This window comes from Nanorana parkeri, unplaced genomic scaffold (assembly GCF_000935625.1).
Source record: "Nanorana parkeri isolate BGI_ZX_2015 unplaced genomic scaffold, ASM93562v1 scaffold470, whole genome shotgun sequence".
Taxonomy (NCBI): Eukaryota; Metazoa; Chordata; class Amphibia; order Anura; family Dicroglossidae; genus Nanorana; species Nanorana parkeri.
The window spans coordinates 281,668-298,908 of NW_017306738.1; the positions used below are offsets into that span (position 1 = coordinate 281,668).

General features: G+C 44.9%; 1 protein-coding gene across 1 annotated transcript in view; it reads right to left on the reverse strand.

Moving 5' to 3' along the window:
- Window positions 1–17,241, reverse strand: part of ABCF1 (ATP binding cassette subfamily F member 1) — a 28,174-nt gene that overhangs the window by 5,323 nt on the left and 5,610 nt on the right. Inside the window, exons 4-25 of the mRNA XM_018560624.1 lie at window positions 16,643–16,784; window positions 15,819–15,853; window positions 14,866–14,970; window positions 14,329–14,385; window positions 14,184–14,246; window positions 13,312–13,368; window positions 13,164–13,226; window positions 12,317–12,373; window positions 12,163–12,225; window positions 11,368–11,451; window positions 10,961–11,029; window positions 9,110–9,199; window positions 8,217–8,339; window positions 6,390–6,490; window positions 6,136–6,221; window positions 5,050–5,189; window positions 4,827–4,975; window positions 3,783–3,866; window positions 3,536–3,660; window positions 2,186–2,298; window positions 921–1,092; window positions 753–827 (exon numbers count right to left, since the gene is read on the reverse strand). Coding sequence (XP_018416126.1) covers window positions 753–827; window positions 921–1,092; window positions 2,186–2,298; window positions 3,536–3,660; window positions 3,783–3,866; window positions 4,827–4,975; window positions 5,050–5,189; window positions 6,136–6,221; window positions 6,390–6,490; window positions 8,217–8,339; window positions 9,110–9,199; window positions 10,961–11,029; window positions 11,368–11,451; window positions 12,163–12,225; window positions 12,317–12,373; window positions 13,164–13,226; window positions 13,312–13,368; window positions 14,184–14,246; window positions 14,329–14,385; window positions 14,866–14,970; window positions 15,819–15,853; window positions 16,643–16,784 — 2,053 coding nt within the window. The remainder of the gene's footprint in view (window positions 1–752; window positions 828–920; window positions 1,093–2,185; window positions 2,299–3,535; window positions 3,661–3,782; window positions 3,867–4,826; window positions 4,976–5,049; window positions 5,190–6,135; window positions 6,222–6,389; window positions 6,491–8,216; window positions 8,340–9,109; window positions 9,200–10,960; window positions 11,030–11,367; window positions 11,452–12,162; window positions 12,226–12,316; window positions 12,374–13,163; window positions 13,227–13,311; window positions 13,369–14,183; window positions 14,247–14,328; window positions 14,386–14,865; window positions 14,971–15,818; window positions 15,854–16,642; window positions 16,785–17,241) is intronic.

Consider the following 17,241-nt stretch of genomic DNA (forward strand, 5'->3'; position numbering starts at 1 on the left):
CCCCCCATCATCTCTTTTTTTAGGAGTACTTGTACCCCTGTATATTACCGCTTCTCAGGTAATATACAGTAATATACAATATACTATTTTCATTATAAGATAATGAAAATAGGAAGAATAAGTTAATAAAAAGTGACATAAGTTCCACTTGTAAACATTCACTTTAAGATTTGAGACCGAACACACTGTGGTAGTCTGTGGCTGGTGTGTGACAGATTTGCTAAGGCTCAGCGTCTAAGGGCTCGTTCACACAGGTCCATACATGTGCCCAGGGAGACATAGGTGTCCTGTGCACCCTCACACAGGTCCATACATGTGCCCAGGGAGACATAGGTGTCCTGTGCACCCCCCTGGTAAAATCAATGACCTGCTGCAACTCCACGGATCTTCATTTACATCTGTGTTAATAACCGTACAGGGAAGGAAGCACAGCTCTAGATGCGGTCTGCTTTCAGAGCCGGGCATCTGGCTACGTGCCTGCTCAGGCACATAAACACGGCCCCCGGTAGAGACACATGTACCCGTGTGAATAAGCCTTAAGCATCTCTCACAGAGAGACCGCAAACCACTTCTCATCCATGGCTGTCAAGCATTGTTCTCCACCCCACACACACGCCTGTTAGGCCCCAGGCCACCTTTGACGCCACACCATCTAATCACATCACACAGGGGGCCACCAGACTCAAACTAGTGCTGCAATATCATTAGGGTCTAATCATTTGGATCCGCCTTTTGTGTGTGTTCAAACTCACTTCTAGACTCCATGTCTATGCCAAAGTCCAGGTTCTTAAACAAAAGCTTCTGTCCTGAATAGCCAAATTCGACAACTGAAAATAAAGAAAACAAACAAACCGGGTTAATCATGACTGCACCCTGTGGAGGCCAGACAGATAGGTGCGAGCAGATCCAAGCACACTCACCATATAGACCCAGGATAGGAGGGCTTAGTAAAGGAGGATTTGGGAAGGTGAATTTCACCGTATACTCCCTCGGTCTCTTCAGCAGCTCGGCTGGATCATGGGATTCGTCGTCAGTTTTTTTCTTCTGACCCTTCTGCTGCTTCCGTGTCAGAGCCTCCTTCGTCTGCTTCTCCTGCAGGACCAAGCAGAAAAAGTGTGAAAAGTTGACAAGCAGCCTGTCCGGTCACTGAAGCCAGGACAGAGAAATTACCTCTATGTTCGTGAAAACAGAAGACTTGACACCTCTACAGAGCTGGGCCAGCAAATCATGTCTCATGTACTATGCCCCCACTAACCAAACGTAAGGCCCATTCATACCAGATGTGTTGGGGCTACACTGACATCAGCTTACACCCGTTTTTTTGGTGGTGGCAACGAAGTGGCAGGGGATTGCTGGAGAGGCAAGTATCAATGGATGGCGACTTTATTACACAGACCCTGTCAATTTGCCTTGAATATAATTCTCCCTTAATAAGTAAAGTGACAGTGTCTCTAAATTTCATCCCAAAAGCCAAACTGTTTCTCTCAATTACACACACATCAAACTAAAGCATGCGATAACCATGCGATGCCTCACACTTGCTTTGGACAAATGCATCTTAAATCGGTCATATAAACTTTCTGCAAGAACACATAAGGATGTACGCAGCCTGTCTAATACATGTCTGTCTTCTGCAGCGGTTCTCAACCTGTGGGTTGCAACTCATGTTGAGGGGGGTCGCAGCATCCACTTCTGCTGCGCTAGGTGAGAGGCTCCTCAGCCTCCTCCTAGCGCAGCACTGTCAGTCAGCGGGAGGACAGCAGCGGCTGTGACTATAAAAGTGCCGCTATACACACTCTGGCCGCTGCAGCGACATCTAGTGGCCGAGGAGTGTGTAACGCAGGGCTTTTCTATTCACAGCCGCTGCTGTCCTCCTGACTCCCACACAATGTGAGCTCTGCAGGAGGCAGGCGTCTGAGCAGTGCTGGGGCTGAGAAGGCTGCATGGAGACGGAGCAGGCAAGCAGGTTGCAGGGGAGGGCTTGTATTCTTGTGAGTGTGCTTCTATTTTAGTCCCAAGTCCAGCACCTTACTAATTCTGGTGTCCAGCGCTCCGTTGGGGGTCACCACAACTTGGCAAATGTTACCAAGGGGTCCCTGCCCTAGAAAGGTTGAGAACCACTGGCTCCAGCAAGGATACCAATACTTAAAGAGTACCAGTCTCTTGAGATATTGCAGCTACTCACAGCTTGCTTGGAAGATTTCCCTCCTGCCTTCAGCTCCTTCAGTTTCTTTTCCTGCTTCTCATACTGCTTTAGCATCTCCTTCTGTTTCTGCACGTACATCTTCTTGAATGCATCTAAAAAGGACAAAAGCGACATATTAAAGCGGTGCGCTGCCAAGGTTTTTCTTCTGGGTAGAGTGAGATACCGAGCTAGGGTGTCTCCACTTCTCCACAATACCACAAGAATCAGGTCTCTACTGATGGCTACAAATCTTTCACATTCTTCTCCTCGAGTCCATTGGCCATATATTCCATTAACAGCACACTAGGGGACAATAAACACTAGTGTCATAGTGACACGCACTAGGAGGCTTTAAAGAGGAACACCAGAGAAAAAAATAAAGTTTTCTTTGGAAAGACCACAAGTGATACAATTACCTCTAATGAAGAGTGTGCTAGGTCAGGACGGCTGCTATTTACCGGAGAAATGATAGTTTCGATCATGACGTGTTACTGCCAGCAAACGTCTTCTGGCGATGTTGCAAGCAGTTCTGTCTCTCATACAGTGAAGGGATCTCGTCATGTATATACTTCTCTTCTCAGCCCTCATCCAGTCACAAAACGCCTTGTATTCTGTTCACAGAACACAAGGCACTCTGTGAATGGACACAGGGGGAGGGGAAGGGTGGATAAAAATGAGAGGATCGCCCCCCATTCATTCCCAGAATGCCTTGTATTGTGAAAAGTACACAAGGGATTTTGTGAATGGACAAGAGAGGATGAAGGGGAGAATAAATGGCACAACACCTTTACTGTATAAGAGCTGAACTGTCAGTTACAGGGCCGGAATCACTGTCTGTACTATCAGGTATGAATGAAATGGCTATTTGTACAATAAACTGCATCCATCCTGACCTAGCATACTCTATGAGAGGTAACTGATATCACATATGGTCTTTCCAAAAAGGATGAGGAGTGTAAAGACAGAAGAAAGCAGCAGAGGCAGAATTGGAGCTTTAGGGCTTGTTCACACCAAATGCAGACCAGATCTGCATGAGTTTCTGCACACGCAGTGCAGTGCGTTATACCGCGTTTTTTGCAGCGTTTATGCGCTCTGTGCCATTTTTTCCCCCGTTAAAAATGGGTTTTCAGTGCGTTCCAGAGCAGGTAAAATAGGGCTTGCCGCAGTTTTTTTTTTACATGCTTTGGAACTGAACACTGTGGTGTGAACTAGAGCCCAAAATACCATTGGAATACATTGGATGCAGTTGTGATCCGGTTTATAACAGATCTGCTCTGCTCCTGGAACGCGCTTGGTGTGAACAAGCCCTTAGCATATTTAGATGCGAAGTGGATGGAAATAAACACTCACTGTAGTTCCCCCGGTAATAATACAGTTTCTGCATATCGAGGTGCATTATGTCCGTACACACGTCATCCAGGAAGCCCTGGTCGTGGGAGACGACGAGAAGCGTTTTCTTCCAGCTCTGCAGGTAACTGGAGAGATAGTACAATATGAAGCACACGGCAGCAATCATGTCTCATTTATGTATGGAGAGCTGTATGGAAAACCATCGTCACTTATCCCCATACAGTGACTGCACAGGGTAAAGACATACTTGTTAAGCCAGATGACAGCATTGAGGTCCAAGTGATTGGTTGGTTCATCCAACATTAGGAGGGTTGGTTCCATGAAGAGAGCCCTGGAACATGGAATATACAGAAAAGTGAAGCGGCAGACATATCAAATAATGCACAGATCATAGTAAACAGTGTTCAGTACAGAACAAACATACAGCACTCAGTACAAGGGGAAGTAAAATGTGAAATATATGAAGAGCAGAACATTCCCCAGTGTGGAAAGCAGACTGTGCAGCACAGCATACAGAGTGGGCCAGGGAGGAATCTACAATGTACAGCATTCTGCAGCGTGTCACAAACTGCACAGCAATGAGTATAGAGTAGGGCAATGTGTAAGTCTAAATGATTCACTGCCCCGCTATGTGCTCACTGGTGTACAGTTTATATTCCACGCTCACGGATATAAATACAGTACAGCAGAACATTAAAAGTATGGCAGAGTGGAATATACCACAGTGGGGGGATACAGAACGTATTCCTCAAGGTACATAATTTTCAGCTTCCAAGCACTGGATCAACATTTAAATGATATAGGTGCCTTACAATAAAAGTCAAGTCACCACTTCATGTATTTAAACAAAAATCATTTAAAGAAGAACCCTGGGTAAAGAAAAAGCAAGTACCCTTGCAGTGGGGCGACCTCTACCCTGTAAGAGTTAAGCGCTCATTTTGCCTAAGGGGCTAAAATACAGCCGTATTACTCACCTGATCCTCCGCAGGAATCAGCACTCGCCTCTCTCCCCCTCCAGCATTGGAATGTCCCTCAGGGTTCTCACATCTAATGCAGGTCAATGGACCTGCATAAGACATGAGGATGACGGTGGTCCTTAGACCGCTGGAGTTGATGGGACTGAGGATCAGGTAAGCGATAAAGCTTTCTTTGAGCCCCCTAGACAAAATGAGTAATTAACCCTTGCCGTTAGGGCTTGCCCCAATGCAAGGGTAAGTTGTTTGTGTCTGCCCAAAGCTATAAAGTGTAATAGTGTAATGTATGTATTATTCAACAAGATGGCTCCAGATACCTGGCCAGTGACACTCTCATCCTCCAGCCTCCACTGAACCTCCGCGTCTCTCGATCCTGCATCTCTGGAGTGAAGCCCAGACCAGCCAGGATCCTGCGGGCTTTTGCTTCTGCCGAGGCGGCTCCGGTGGCTCGTAACTCTTCATAGACCTAGAACCAGACAAAAACACTCAGATATCGGTCTGCCAGACATTTACTAACCTCGCCCCTTCACGAGTCCTCACCTTCTCCAGCCTCTCTGCTGCACTGTCATCTCCCTTCTCAAGGCGAGCCTGCAGCTTCTTCTCCTGCTCCAACAACTTCAGCCGTTTTGTGTCAGCCTTGAGGACAGCTTGTACGGCCGGCGTTTGATCAGCAGTAACCTCTGTCGGGTAGAGAGGAGATGGGTTCATCAGAAATGAATGTGTACAATTTCAACTATCCCATTAGGAGTGTTGAAGATATTCCTTAGAGATCGGTCTCGGGGTAGTGCACCAAATAGCATCTCTCCTGAGGGGTGGCAGAGTGTTACAGGCAGAGAAGCTATTTGGAGAGTAATGGAGAATGAGCAAATATCACTTCCAGAGGAACCTAAAGACAAATTTTGTCACAGAATTGTTGCAACACAATTAACAAACTACTCTGACAATTAAAGGAGAACTATGAGGTGAGTGATTTTCACTCAGCCTCATAGTTCTAGCCGACAGTCGCTCGCTCACTTCTCGATCTATCCCTGCAGAGAGCCGTGACTGTCACTCACGGCTCCCTGCAGGGATTCCCCCCTCCCCTGTCCGATCCTCCAGCGCTGACTGGCAGAACGGACGGGGGATGGGATGGAGCGTGTACAGCTGGCTCTGCCTCTAGATAGGCAGAGCCAGCTGTCCCATCACGCAGCTGGGTGGGTCTCAACAGTAATGTCGGGATCCGTCCCGGTTGCGGCGCCTCAGTATACCGTGAGCTATAGCTCGCGGTATACTGAGCTTAGGGTGACAGGAGAACGCTAGTTTGTGTTCTTCCGTGACCCCGAGGAGAATTATGGGGAAAAGCCCTGACCCCATAGTTCTCCATTAAGAGGTCTTATTTGCTTCCATATTCTTCATCACCAATATGGGGGTATTTCTTTATGAATCGGTTGCAATAATGGTGTCACACAGCTAATGTATTGAAAATAAGGAGCAGTTATAAGGAGTACGTGTCAGTAGTAACAAGGATGAAAAAGTTTATTTTTTTTGTCTGCGCACCGCTTCCGACAACAAACACCAGCAGAAACGTGTTGCATTTGTCTTATTGAATCACCCCAAATATGTGCAATATGTTAAAAAATTACCTACCTTGCTCACAGAGAAGAACATCGATGTTGGGGGGAATGTTTAGGGCACGGTTGGCAATGTGTTTTAGAAGAGTTGTTTTGCCTTTGCTAAAAAGAGAAAATAAAATCAGCAAAATTATTTTAAAAAAAAACAATAAGGGAATAAAAAAAGAAACAATAAAAAAGCACCTTCCACACAGTGGGCATATACCGCTCAAACATCAGCAAGTATCCCAATGAATCATAAAAAGTCACAGAACATAATGGATTACTTACCCATTAGGGCCAACCAAACCGTAGCGCCGACCAGCAACTACAAACAAGTCAGCATTCACAAAAAGCTCCTTTCCATGGGCAGAAATACTGAACTTCTCCAGCTAGAGGGGGGAGAAACGCACATTAGACAAATGTTATAGCAATAACTTTGTCCTGCATTCTACAAATGTCTGAAAAAATGTATATGTCAGAGCTCTGGTAGGCTGTATTTAAAGGAGTTAAAGTGACATTAAAAAGGCAAAAACATTTTCCCCTCCCCCCATGTTAATGTCAGCACTTACCTTAAAAGATGCCTCTTATTCTGGTCTTCCTCTTCTTTCCTGATGTTTTCATCTGTCCCTCCAGCGGTGCGGCGGCTCCCCGATCCAGCGCTGACTCCTCTGTCCTTGTAGTCACTTCCGATCTCGCAGTGTCTGCATGCGGGTGCACGCATCCATAGACTTACCTTGTGTCTCTGCTAGTCTCCCGGGTGAAAATCCGAACTGTGCATGTGTCCGCCCCAAAATGCTTTGCGGCCGCCCGAGCGGCGAAGACGGGGTAAGTTTAAACTGCTGTTAAAGCGTTTGTTTTTTTCAAAACTTTTTGCATATATCTACTGCTTGATAGCAGTAGATATATGCAAAAAAAAACGGAGGGTTTAGAAACCCTTTAATTGATAATAGAAACCTCTCCACAGTCACCTTAACCACAATAAACTGAACCATCCCAGCTGTAGGATTTTATCTCCTCCGAAAGCAGATCACTCCCAGGTTGATTACATCCCAGGCGGTTAAACTCTTGTGCCTGGCTGCCTGCACACTAACATCACATTAACCTGAATGGGATATTGCTACTGCAGTACAAGTATGTCTAGTTTAGGTTTATGAGACCTTAGTGCACAAGCACCCCGACACTAGATTTGTGATGCATACAATGTGGGATGGCACTACACGGAGGAAGCACCAGGGTGGAGGGGGAATGATGGCTTACGTTAGGAGCCACTGGAGTTGCGGAGAGAGACTCAAATCATCTCTGAATTGGTGCTGACACTGTCCTTCCTTCTGGAGGGGAGCTACTTTTGTTCCCCATGGTCCCTGTGTGTGTTGTAAAGTAGCCACAACTCCAAGCTCGCTCCTGTGACTACAATCTCAACACAAATGAGTAAACTAAACATGAGATTGTAGTCCATCCCAGGAGCGAGCTTGGAGCATTGGCTACTTTACATCACACACAGGGACCATGGGGAACAGAAGTAGCCCCCCCTCCAGAAGGAAGGACAGTGTCAGCACCAATTCAGAGATGATTTAAAGATCTACAGCCCAGTGATACACAAATAAGATACAAATTTTGTTAATAGTTCAGGTACTTGAATGTATTTTGAATATAGCTGGAGATCTACATTTGCTCAATGTTTTTAATTAAAATGGGCCAAGGCATGAAGTTTAAGGGTGTTAAAGATCACTAAGGCTGGGTTCAAACCTAGGCGTATTGAATATGCGCGTTTGTCGCGGTGCAAAAACCCAATGGAAATGCCCGACCAAAACGCCCCAAAGAAGTACATGTACTTCTTTGGGCGTAGGGCGGTTTCCCGCACGTTCGCACTCGCGGAAAAACGCCCAGATGGGAGCCATGCACATTGAAAATAATGGCATCTCACTGTTTGAGCGTTTTTCCGCGAGTACGAACGCGCGGAAAAACGCCCAGGTGGGAACCGGGCCTAAGAAAATAGTTAAGCGTGTGAAGGCACAAACACTGGGCTTTTATAACAGACAAGCAAAACATGAGACCCAACTCGGCATCAAACTATACGCTCCAGCAAGCCCAGTCAGCCACAATTGTCCCACTTACCTTGATGTCGGAGGCATTTTCCAGCATGGCTTGGCGGGAAGACAATTCTGCTTGTGAGACGGAGAAGTCGTTCTCTGCCGCTGTTGCCTTTTTCATTGATGCCACCTGTTTCTCATAATCCAGCTAAAAGACACATGACAGGGCGAGGGAAAAAAATGTGAGAAATAGGGTAGCCAAGAGGGTGAGAAGTTTCAGTAAAGGCTTAGTTCAATTTTTGTCATTTAAATTTCAACTATGTGCCGGTTTAATAAAGTTATATCTCTATCCCGGGATTGTCAAGGTATCCATATGTTGCTGCATTTATAAAAACATTTTTTTTTTAAAAGGAGAATTACGAGGAGAGGATTTTCACTCAGCCTCATAATCTGAGCCGACCTGTGACAGGTCAGCTCAGTAGATCGGGAAGTGAGCGAACACATACCGTCGCTCGCTGACTTCTTGATCTATCCGTGCAGAGAGCCGTGACTGTCACTCTGTGCAGGGATTCCTCCCCTGTTGATTGGCGGAACGCACGTGGGAGGGGGCGGGCACAGCTGGCTCTGCCTCTAGATAGGCAGAGCCAGCTGTCAATCCCGCAGCTGGGTGGATCGACAGTAATGTCGGGATCCGTCCCGGCTGCGGCGTCTCGGTATACTGAGCTTTGGGTCACGGCAGACCGCTAGTTTGTGTCCTCCCATGACCCTTAGGAGAACTATGGGGAAAAGCCCTGACCCCATGGTTCTCCTTTAAATCGTAGCTACCCAGGTAGATGGTGCCCAGGTCAAGAACAGGGACCCTTTAGTCAATCCTTTACAGCAGTAGGAGGTTAGGTTCACAGTCCTGCCAGATAAATTACCAGTGGCTCATTCAATTAAATGAAAGATATAAGAACAATTAAAAAACATCTCTCTCACCTGTTTCTTTATCCTCTTCTTCTCCTTCTTGCTTAAATTGGCTAAAGGATCTTCAGCTGGTGTCTTCCCTTCACCTTCCTCATCGCCAGACTGATGGAGAAACAAGAGCTAGATGAGACATCCTTACATCTAAAATGACTGAAATCAAACTTCAGAAAACACAATGACCATTTCTGTAACAGTAACTTACACATGTGAAAGATATCAAATGTAATTACTGCATATGGCTCCTGCTTGAGCTCCACCTGTCATAGAGGAGCTGGTCTGTATCAGGGGGAAGGAAATGGAAAAAAAGTCCTGTTCATACAAACAGGTAGAAGCTTTATTTTCTGTCCTTCATAGGTCGGGTATGATGCTATGGTGGGGACAGGTATGCCCAGAGAACAATCTCTGCTAAATCTTATCCATCTGAAAAGAAACTTTCCCTTTTCTGAGAAGTTCAGAATAAAAGCAGAGCTTCAGCTTGTAAAGATACACAAATGAACACAGCTCTGAGTTCATTAATACATAGCTGAATGTGATTTTGTTTTTTGCAAGCAGTGCCTTTTCCTGCATTTGGCTTAGTATAGGCCTCCCGCAGTCCCTGTACACAGGAGCTCATGCAGGAGATAAAGAAGCCGCACTAGGAGACATTCAGTTGCGCTGCAGTGCTCATGTACTAAGAATCGGCTGACAGGAGGATAGAGAAGAGCGACAGAAGAGTTCATCAGTCTGTTTCTTCCCCTTTCACCATCCAGTCACAGGCTGGGGAAGGATAAGACCTGAAAATGTTGTTTAAATTCAGCAGAGAAATGTCAGGCCTTCTGCCTTGACAAGCAGGATTGCTCTATGTGGCAGAGTTGTGTAAATCTCAGGATTGGATGGAAAGAAATGCAAACCCTGTGGCTGGTAAAATAGCTCCTTCATATGCATTTCGTCTGTGTATTTAGCAGGTTGCCCAGAGTTCAGCTTAAAAGAACATGTGCACTTATTCTTTCTGTCCCTCTCCCCTGACCTGGTCTGGGAGACAGAGGCACATGAGCCCCAGAACAGTCTTTGGGGCTCGGCTGTGCAGGCACGACCAGCAGTGATAGGACTAGCTGTAAACCAACTCCGGAAGTCCCAGGTGCTGGATCTCTGTAAGTATGCATCCTCAGCGGGGGGAGGGCAAAAAGAATATATCTCTACCTATCCCCATAACAAATAAAAACAAACTGGGTTTGTGGTTTAGGAGATCAGCTGATTTAATGCATCAGAAATTAAGACACGATTATAATAGGATATATTTAAAGACCTGACAGCTCTACTATCGGAAACTATATTACATTTTTCTTGAATCACCCCCCCAGGCTTCTCCAGCTGCTGCTACACCTTTAAGAGAATATACGCGTATGGAGTTTGCCAATGCAGATACGGTTTTTAAAAGGCGCAGTCTCTAGGGCTGTAATCCTCGTCTCTGCTCCATGGCTGTAATCATCATCCTTGATCACCATCACTACCTAGTAAATTATGACCCGAAACAAGTACACCGTCATTAAAGTCTGTCAATTCTTAACTCCTGTCCAGCATATTTGTTTCAGGACAGTAAGGCAGGGATGAGGGTGACAGCCCAGGGGCTAGATCCTTTAAAATAATAGATCAGCTATAGCAGTACCCAAACCTCAATCCTTACAGGTTGACTCTAGGCCCCTGTAACTGTGCCCTACTTTCGGATCTCCACCCACCTTGGAATTACTACTTTCTCCATTGACTTATGCTGCAGACCCCAGAATGACATATTTTCACCATCCTCGCATCCACTGGTACCTAGGGCCTACTCACATATTCACTTATTTTCCCTGCAGCATGTTATTTTTTATTTTTCGGACTTACCTCTCGGTGTGAGCCGGTGCTACATACATCGTCGTCGTCATCATCATCATCCAGAGCACCAAATCTGTTCTGATTCTGTGTTATAAAAGAGAAAATATATAGGTGGAGAGTTCCATCACCGAAACATCTCTATTTCTCCAATAATGTCAAGAGATATCGGATCCCCATTGATTCATGGTAATTGTACTTTAACCGAGTGGCATAACAGCTGCCCAAAGAGGAAAAAAGGCAAAGCTCTGATTGGAGAAGAGGCCGTCACAGCCAGGTTGAACATTTCTACCTCAATGTCCCCAGGGGTGTAGTCAGTATTAGCTTGCTCTAGAAAGTAACATCTAATGTATGCAATTCAACATATGGAAGTCTCTGTGAAGAGTTTTCTTGCATGTACCAAAACAGAATTGGATTACCTGTGCCGGTTTTGTTTTTTTGTTGTTTTTTTTAGGCTTTTTCTCTTCCTCTACAACCACTTCAGGAGCCTTAGGAGGAGCTTTCTGTAAATGAAAGAAGTTATTGGTTGGCCACAATGTGAAAGACTGGCACAACTGAAGCAAAGACAGACCCATAAATCCCTTTTGTGCCACCCTGTAGAAGAGAGACTCGTAGCTCCCTTCTGCCTGTGTCACCCTGCAGGAGGACAGACTCATAGCTCCCTTCCGTCTGTGTCACCAAGCAGGAGGAGGGACAGACTCCTAGCTCCCTTCTGTCTGTGTCACCCTGCAGGAGGAGGGACAGACTCATAGCTCCCTTCTGTCTGTGTCACCAAGCAGGAGGAGGGACAGACTCCTAGCCCTTCTGTGTCACCCTGCAGGAGGAGGGACAGACTCCTAGCTCCCTTCCGTCTGTGTCGCCAAGCAGGAGGGACGAACTCCTAGCTCCCTTCTGTCTGTGTCACCCTGCAGGAGGGACAGACCCCTAGCTCCCTTCTGTGTCACCCTGCAGGAGGAGGACAGACACATTGCTCCCTTCTGGCTGAGTCATCCTGCAGGAGGAGAACAGACTGATAGCTTTTTTTCCTGTCTGTCACCCTGCAGGGGAAGGGACAGACCCCTAGATCCCTGAGGAAGACGGGCACAGGACAAAAAGACAGTCACTGTCATATTTTGATGGACAGAAATCATCACCACTTTAATTTTAAGAAATAATTCTTTGTTTCTGATCCTCTGACTGCACTGGAACGACCCTGCAGGGATACGGACACTTACTTTGCTTTTTGTTTTTTCTTTCGGTGCCTCTTCTTCGCTTTCTTCTAAATCTTTACTAGGGGGCTTTAAAAAAAAAACCATAAATAAAAACACAAACTGAGAAAGAAAAAGAAAATGAAACCATTAAAAACTAGAATGAAAAAAGTAAATATACCTTCGGTTTGGCTGTTGCATTTTGCTTTCCTTTCTTATTCTGTTTTTTCTCCTCTTCCTAAGAAACATAAAGGAGCAGCGATGAGTATGAGCCATGGCTAGTGCACCATTTGGCAGCACCAATTTGAAGTAGCGACAGCATGGACCTTCTTAGTGCGTATGCTGTGAGGAAAATTTTTAATTTACATATCCCCGTGCTTGCCTAAGGAGGGTAGAGTACCAGCTTCACTTAAGGTATACCGAAAGCCAACAGGTTTATTTCCGCCATTGATAATTAGATTAGGAAATGGTTAAAACCCCTGCAACTCCATTCAGCCATCAGGAGCAAAAGAGACATACCAGCTACTTCCAGGTATGGAGGGCATAGGACTCTCTCCACTTCTTCCCACGACCTGGCACTGGGTGCTTGGAGCAGCCAGACTGACTTGGAGCTTAGAGGAACAACACTATTCGCTCCCATTAAATGAACGAAAGAGCAAGGGAGGAAAGAGATGGTGATTATTGTGACATGGGTGGTGGGGAAGAAAGGAAGCATGAACCTGCTGCTTTGTCCTGCATGTTGCAGCAATTCAAACTATATTAACTCTGTTATAACAGGGATGACCTCATGTGTCAGCTGCTGCTCTTTCACTGTCCAGTCAGCAGGCTAGGGGTGGAGATGAGTCTCTATCTCCCTGCAGGGGAAGGGACAGACCCCTAGATCCCTGAGGAAGACGGGCACAGGACAAAAAGACAGTCACTTTCATATTTTGATGGACAGAAATCACCACTTTAATTTTAAGAAATAATTCTTTGTTTCTGATCCTCTGACTGCACTGGAACGACCCTGCAGGGATACGGACACTTACTTTGCTTTTTGTTTTTTCTTTCGGTGCCTCTTCTTCGCTTTCTTCTAAATCTTTACTAGGGGGCTTTAAAAAAAAAACCATAAATAAAAACACAAACTGAGAAAGAAAAAGAAACCATTAAAAACTAGAATGAAAAAAGTAAATATACCTTCGGTTTGGCTGTTGCATTTTGCTTTCCTTTCTTATTCTGTTTTTTCTCCTCTTCCTAAGAAACATAAAGGAGCAGCGATGAGTATGAGCCATGGCTAGTGCACCATTTGGCAGCACCAATTTGAAGTAGCGACAGCATGGACCTTCTTAGTGCGTATGCTGTGAGGAAAATTTTTAATTTACATATCCCCGTGCTTGCCTAAGGAGGGTAGAGTACCAGCTTCACTTAAGGTATACCGAAAGCCAACAGGTTTATTTCCGCCATTGATAATTAGATTAGGAAATGGTTAAAACCCCTGCAACTCCATTCAGCCATCAGGAGCAAAAGAGACATACCAGCTACTTCCAGGTATGGAGGGCATAGGACTCTCTCCACTTCTTCCCACGACCTGGCACTGGGTGCTTGGAGCAGCCAGACTGACTTGGAGCTTAGAGGAACAACACTATTCGCTCCCATTAAATGAACGAAAGAGCAAGGGAGGAAAGAGATGGTGATTATTGTGACATGGGTGGTGGGGAAGAAAGGAAGCATGAACCTGCTGCTTTGTCCTGCATGTTGCAGCAATTCAAACTATATTAACTCTGTTATAACAGGGATGACCTCATGTGTCAGCTGCTGCTCTTTCACTGTCCAGTCAGCAGGCTAGGGGTGGAGATGAGTCTCTATCTCCCTGCAGGGGAAGGGACAGACCCCTAGCTCCCTGAGGAAGACGGGCACAGGACAAAAAAAAAAAAAAAAAAAAAAAAGACAGTCACTGTCATATTTTGATGGACAGAAATTATCACTACTTTAATTTTAAGAAATAATTCCTAGTTTCTGATCCTCTCTGACTGCACTGGAACTACCCTGCAGGGATAGGGAACACTTACTTTACTTTTTGGTTTTTCTTTCAATGCCTCCTCTTCGCTTTCTTCCAAATCTTCACTAGGGGCCTTTAAAAAAAATTAAAACACAAACTGTGAGACAGGAAAAGAAAAATAAACCATTAAAAACTAAGGAAAAAAGTAAATATACCTTCGGTTTGGCTTTTTCAGTTTGCTTTCCTTTCTTATTCTGTTTTTTCTCTTCTTCCTAAGAAACATAAAGGAGCAGCAATGAGTATGAGCCATGGCTAGTGTATTCCTTAATTGTAAATGGTGTCATCCACCTCGTTATGCTGCGTGGCACACAGCTGTACTGGGTAGATGGAATATGTATGGCGGCTGTTTACCTGCCAAAGCAGTTATGTTTCTATCTGTGTATTTAGCTGCATGCCCAAAGTTCAGCTTTAAGAAAATGACTATTTGCAGCCTTTTAGAGCCAGTTACATAAACCCCGGCTTCAGCAGCCATTCTGGTTTTCCAGAATATCCGCTTTTCAGCATGGCACACCAGCAATGTAACGCTATATAGCTGTAGAAGCGTTGCAGCAATCTACAAAGAAACATCTGTAGCTAGCTAAAGATCAAAGACATAAGATTTGTAGCTGCTACAATGTTGCTGATGTGACATGTCTCTTTGTGTATTGTCAGGATAGAGGACATCTATGATGGAAGCGCCCAGTGTACATCACCTTCACTTTTTTGCCTTTATCCTTTTTAGACGTCCGCTCTTCCTCCTCATCTTCATTCTCCTCCTCGCTGTCATTATCCCCGAGGGCTGCAAAAATGTTTTTACTCTGCAAGAGAATGACAAGATATAAACTTTATTATCTCCTGCTGAACCCAGGCTATATTACCGCCATACCCTACCTCTGTACCACCTCGTATGCCCCACCACCGTCAAATTTTGGCCTTCATTCCCACTCGCCTTTACTTTTAAACGGTCTACAAATTCACTGTTCTTGTTCCTCCTCCGCCTCCTGGTTTACAAAGGGACTTTTTCACTACGTTTTCATCTCCCCATGCACCCTTTGAGTTCTCTGCACGTTGTCAGCAGGAGGGTGTGGGCACCCAGCCACCACCACAGGTCTACTCTAAAGGTGCCCATACACTGTACGATCGTACGAGAATCGCAAAGTGTATGGAAGGCGTGCGACCGTTACTGTACGGTCGCACGTCTTCCGTCAAACAAGCAGGCTGGAAAACCCGCCGGGAATTGTACGATTCTCGGCGGGTTAGTGGCCTGCTTGTTCGACAACTGCCGAACGGGCCGGTGTGCGCATGCGCACACTGCCCGTTTGCTGTCATCGGAAGCCCGCCCCTCATTCATCGCAAGTACGATCTGCCTGTCTAAGATGGGCAGATCGTACGTTTTTTTTAAGTACTTTTCAACCCTCGCAAGACAAAAGTCTTGCGAGGGTTGTAGAGGTGTATGGCCACCTTAATGTTGATCAACCATCAAGATCTGTCACATAATGAACCACATTCTTATTACCATCTCAATCCTATATCCATTGTTTTGTTTCCATGTACATCCACAAATGCCACTGTATCAATATTACTGATACGAATGCTGTATTGCTGTTTCTCCTGCAGTAATTTCATAAAACTTCAATAAAAGAATTTCACAAGATAACAAACATACCCGACTTTTACCTCCTCTGGGAGCAGGAGCATGGTCTGCAAAAGAGTCATTATTAAAGGGATGTATAGTGGTAATATACATTGTTTATTATGTTTAGGGCTACACACAAATTATATATATATATATATACATACACACTTATTTAGGGCTGTTATTAGAACAGGAACAGATGGGAAATCCTCCGATGGGGACACTGGTGACCCTTCTGACCACCTCTTACGAGCTGTTGTAGCTATTGGACAAGTGAAGGGGAAAACACCCCCCATTGTGCAAAAAAAAAAAAAAAAACCTTCTCTATCCAAAACTATATAAAAAAAAGTTTTGCCTTCATTTCTACTCTAAAGTATAGCTAAAGTCAAAACAATGTTTTTGGATATAGGGATATAGTAGCATAGTAGCCAATGGTTAAAACCTGTCAGGTTTACCATCCCATTTAAGAGATTTCCCTGCATGTCTTGTCCTGTATACACATCAGGAAGTGAGAACATTTAAAAATTGAGATAAATCCCTTCTCAGACATTTGTTATTGAAACAAGTGTCCACAGATCCTGTTCTGGCGACAACTCAAAGTTTTGGATATTTCCTCAATTTCTCTCCAGGTCCCCATGACAAATAGGAGTGAATCTCTCCAGTAGATTTACGTACAGTAATAAAAACCTGTCAGGGGTTCCAATCACTCACCATTCTCTACAGCATCAAAATAAAAAAGTGTATTGCCTTTAGATACTTTCCTGCTTTGCTGAAAAAAACCCAGCGAACATTCTTCACATAAAAAACTTGTGTAATGGATGAACATTTATAAAACGAAGAAGACCACGGTCTACCTGACTCCTCCTCCTCATCACTGGGCTGTACTGACAGCTTCTTCAACCTCTCTGAGATCTCTTTGTCTTCTTCATCATCATCTCCCCCTGCTTTCGGTTTCCTCCGATCCTTTTTCTTCTTTTCCTTCTCTTTTTTCTTTTGCTGCAACAAGAAAAAGTTTATTGAAGCACATATACAATTACTACGTACTTCAGAATCCTGACGACCTAATAATCATGCAGTTCTAAAGCTCTCACAAGACAAGAAACACAAAGACTTTCAAACACAGTATATCATCTGTTGTCTTGACAGGTGAGTAATGTAAGCTCTGATCCTCAACATGGCGCCTTGGCAAAGCTCTTCTGAGCACCCCACCCCTACCCAGACCTAAGCAAGCCATCAGAGCCAAATCAGGTACTGGCACAGAAGCCATACTCCATGACACCATTTCTCATTTGGCCTAAGGAGACTTCCTGTAGAGGCCGTGAGCCAATTACAGTGAGATTTAGGATTTTGGGAAATCATGTCTAATAACTGAATTTGTTTATCAATGGTTGAAATGAAGTGAAATGTATATGTTTTGAAATAGAAAACCCGCAGATGGCTGCAGGAGGAAATG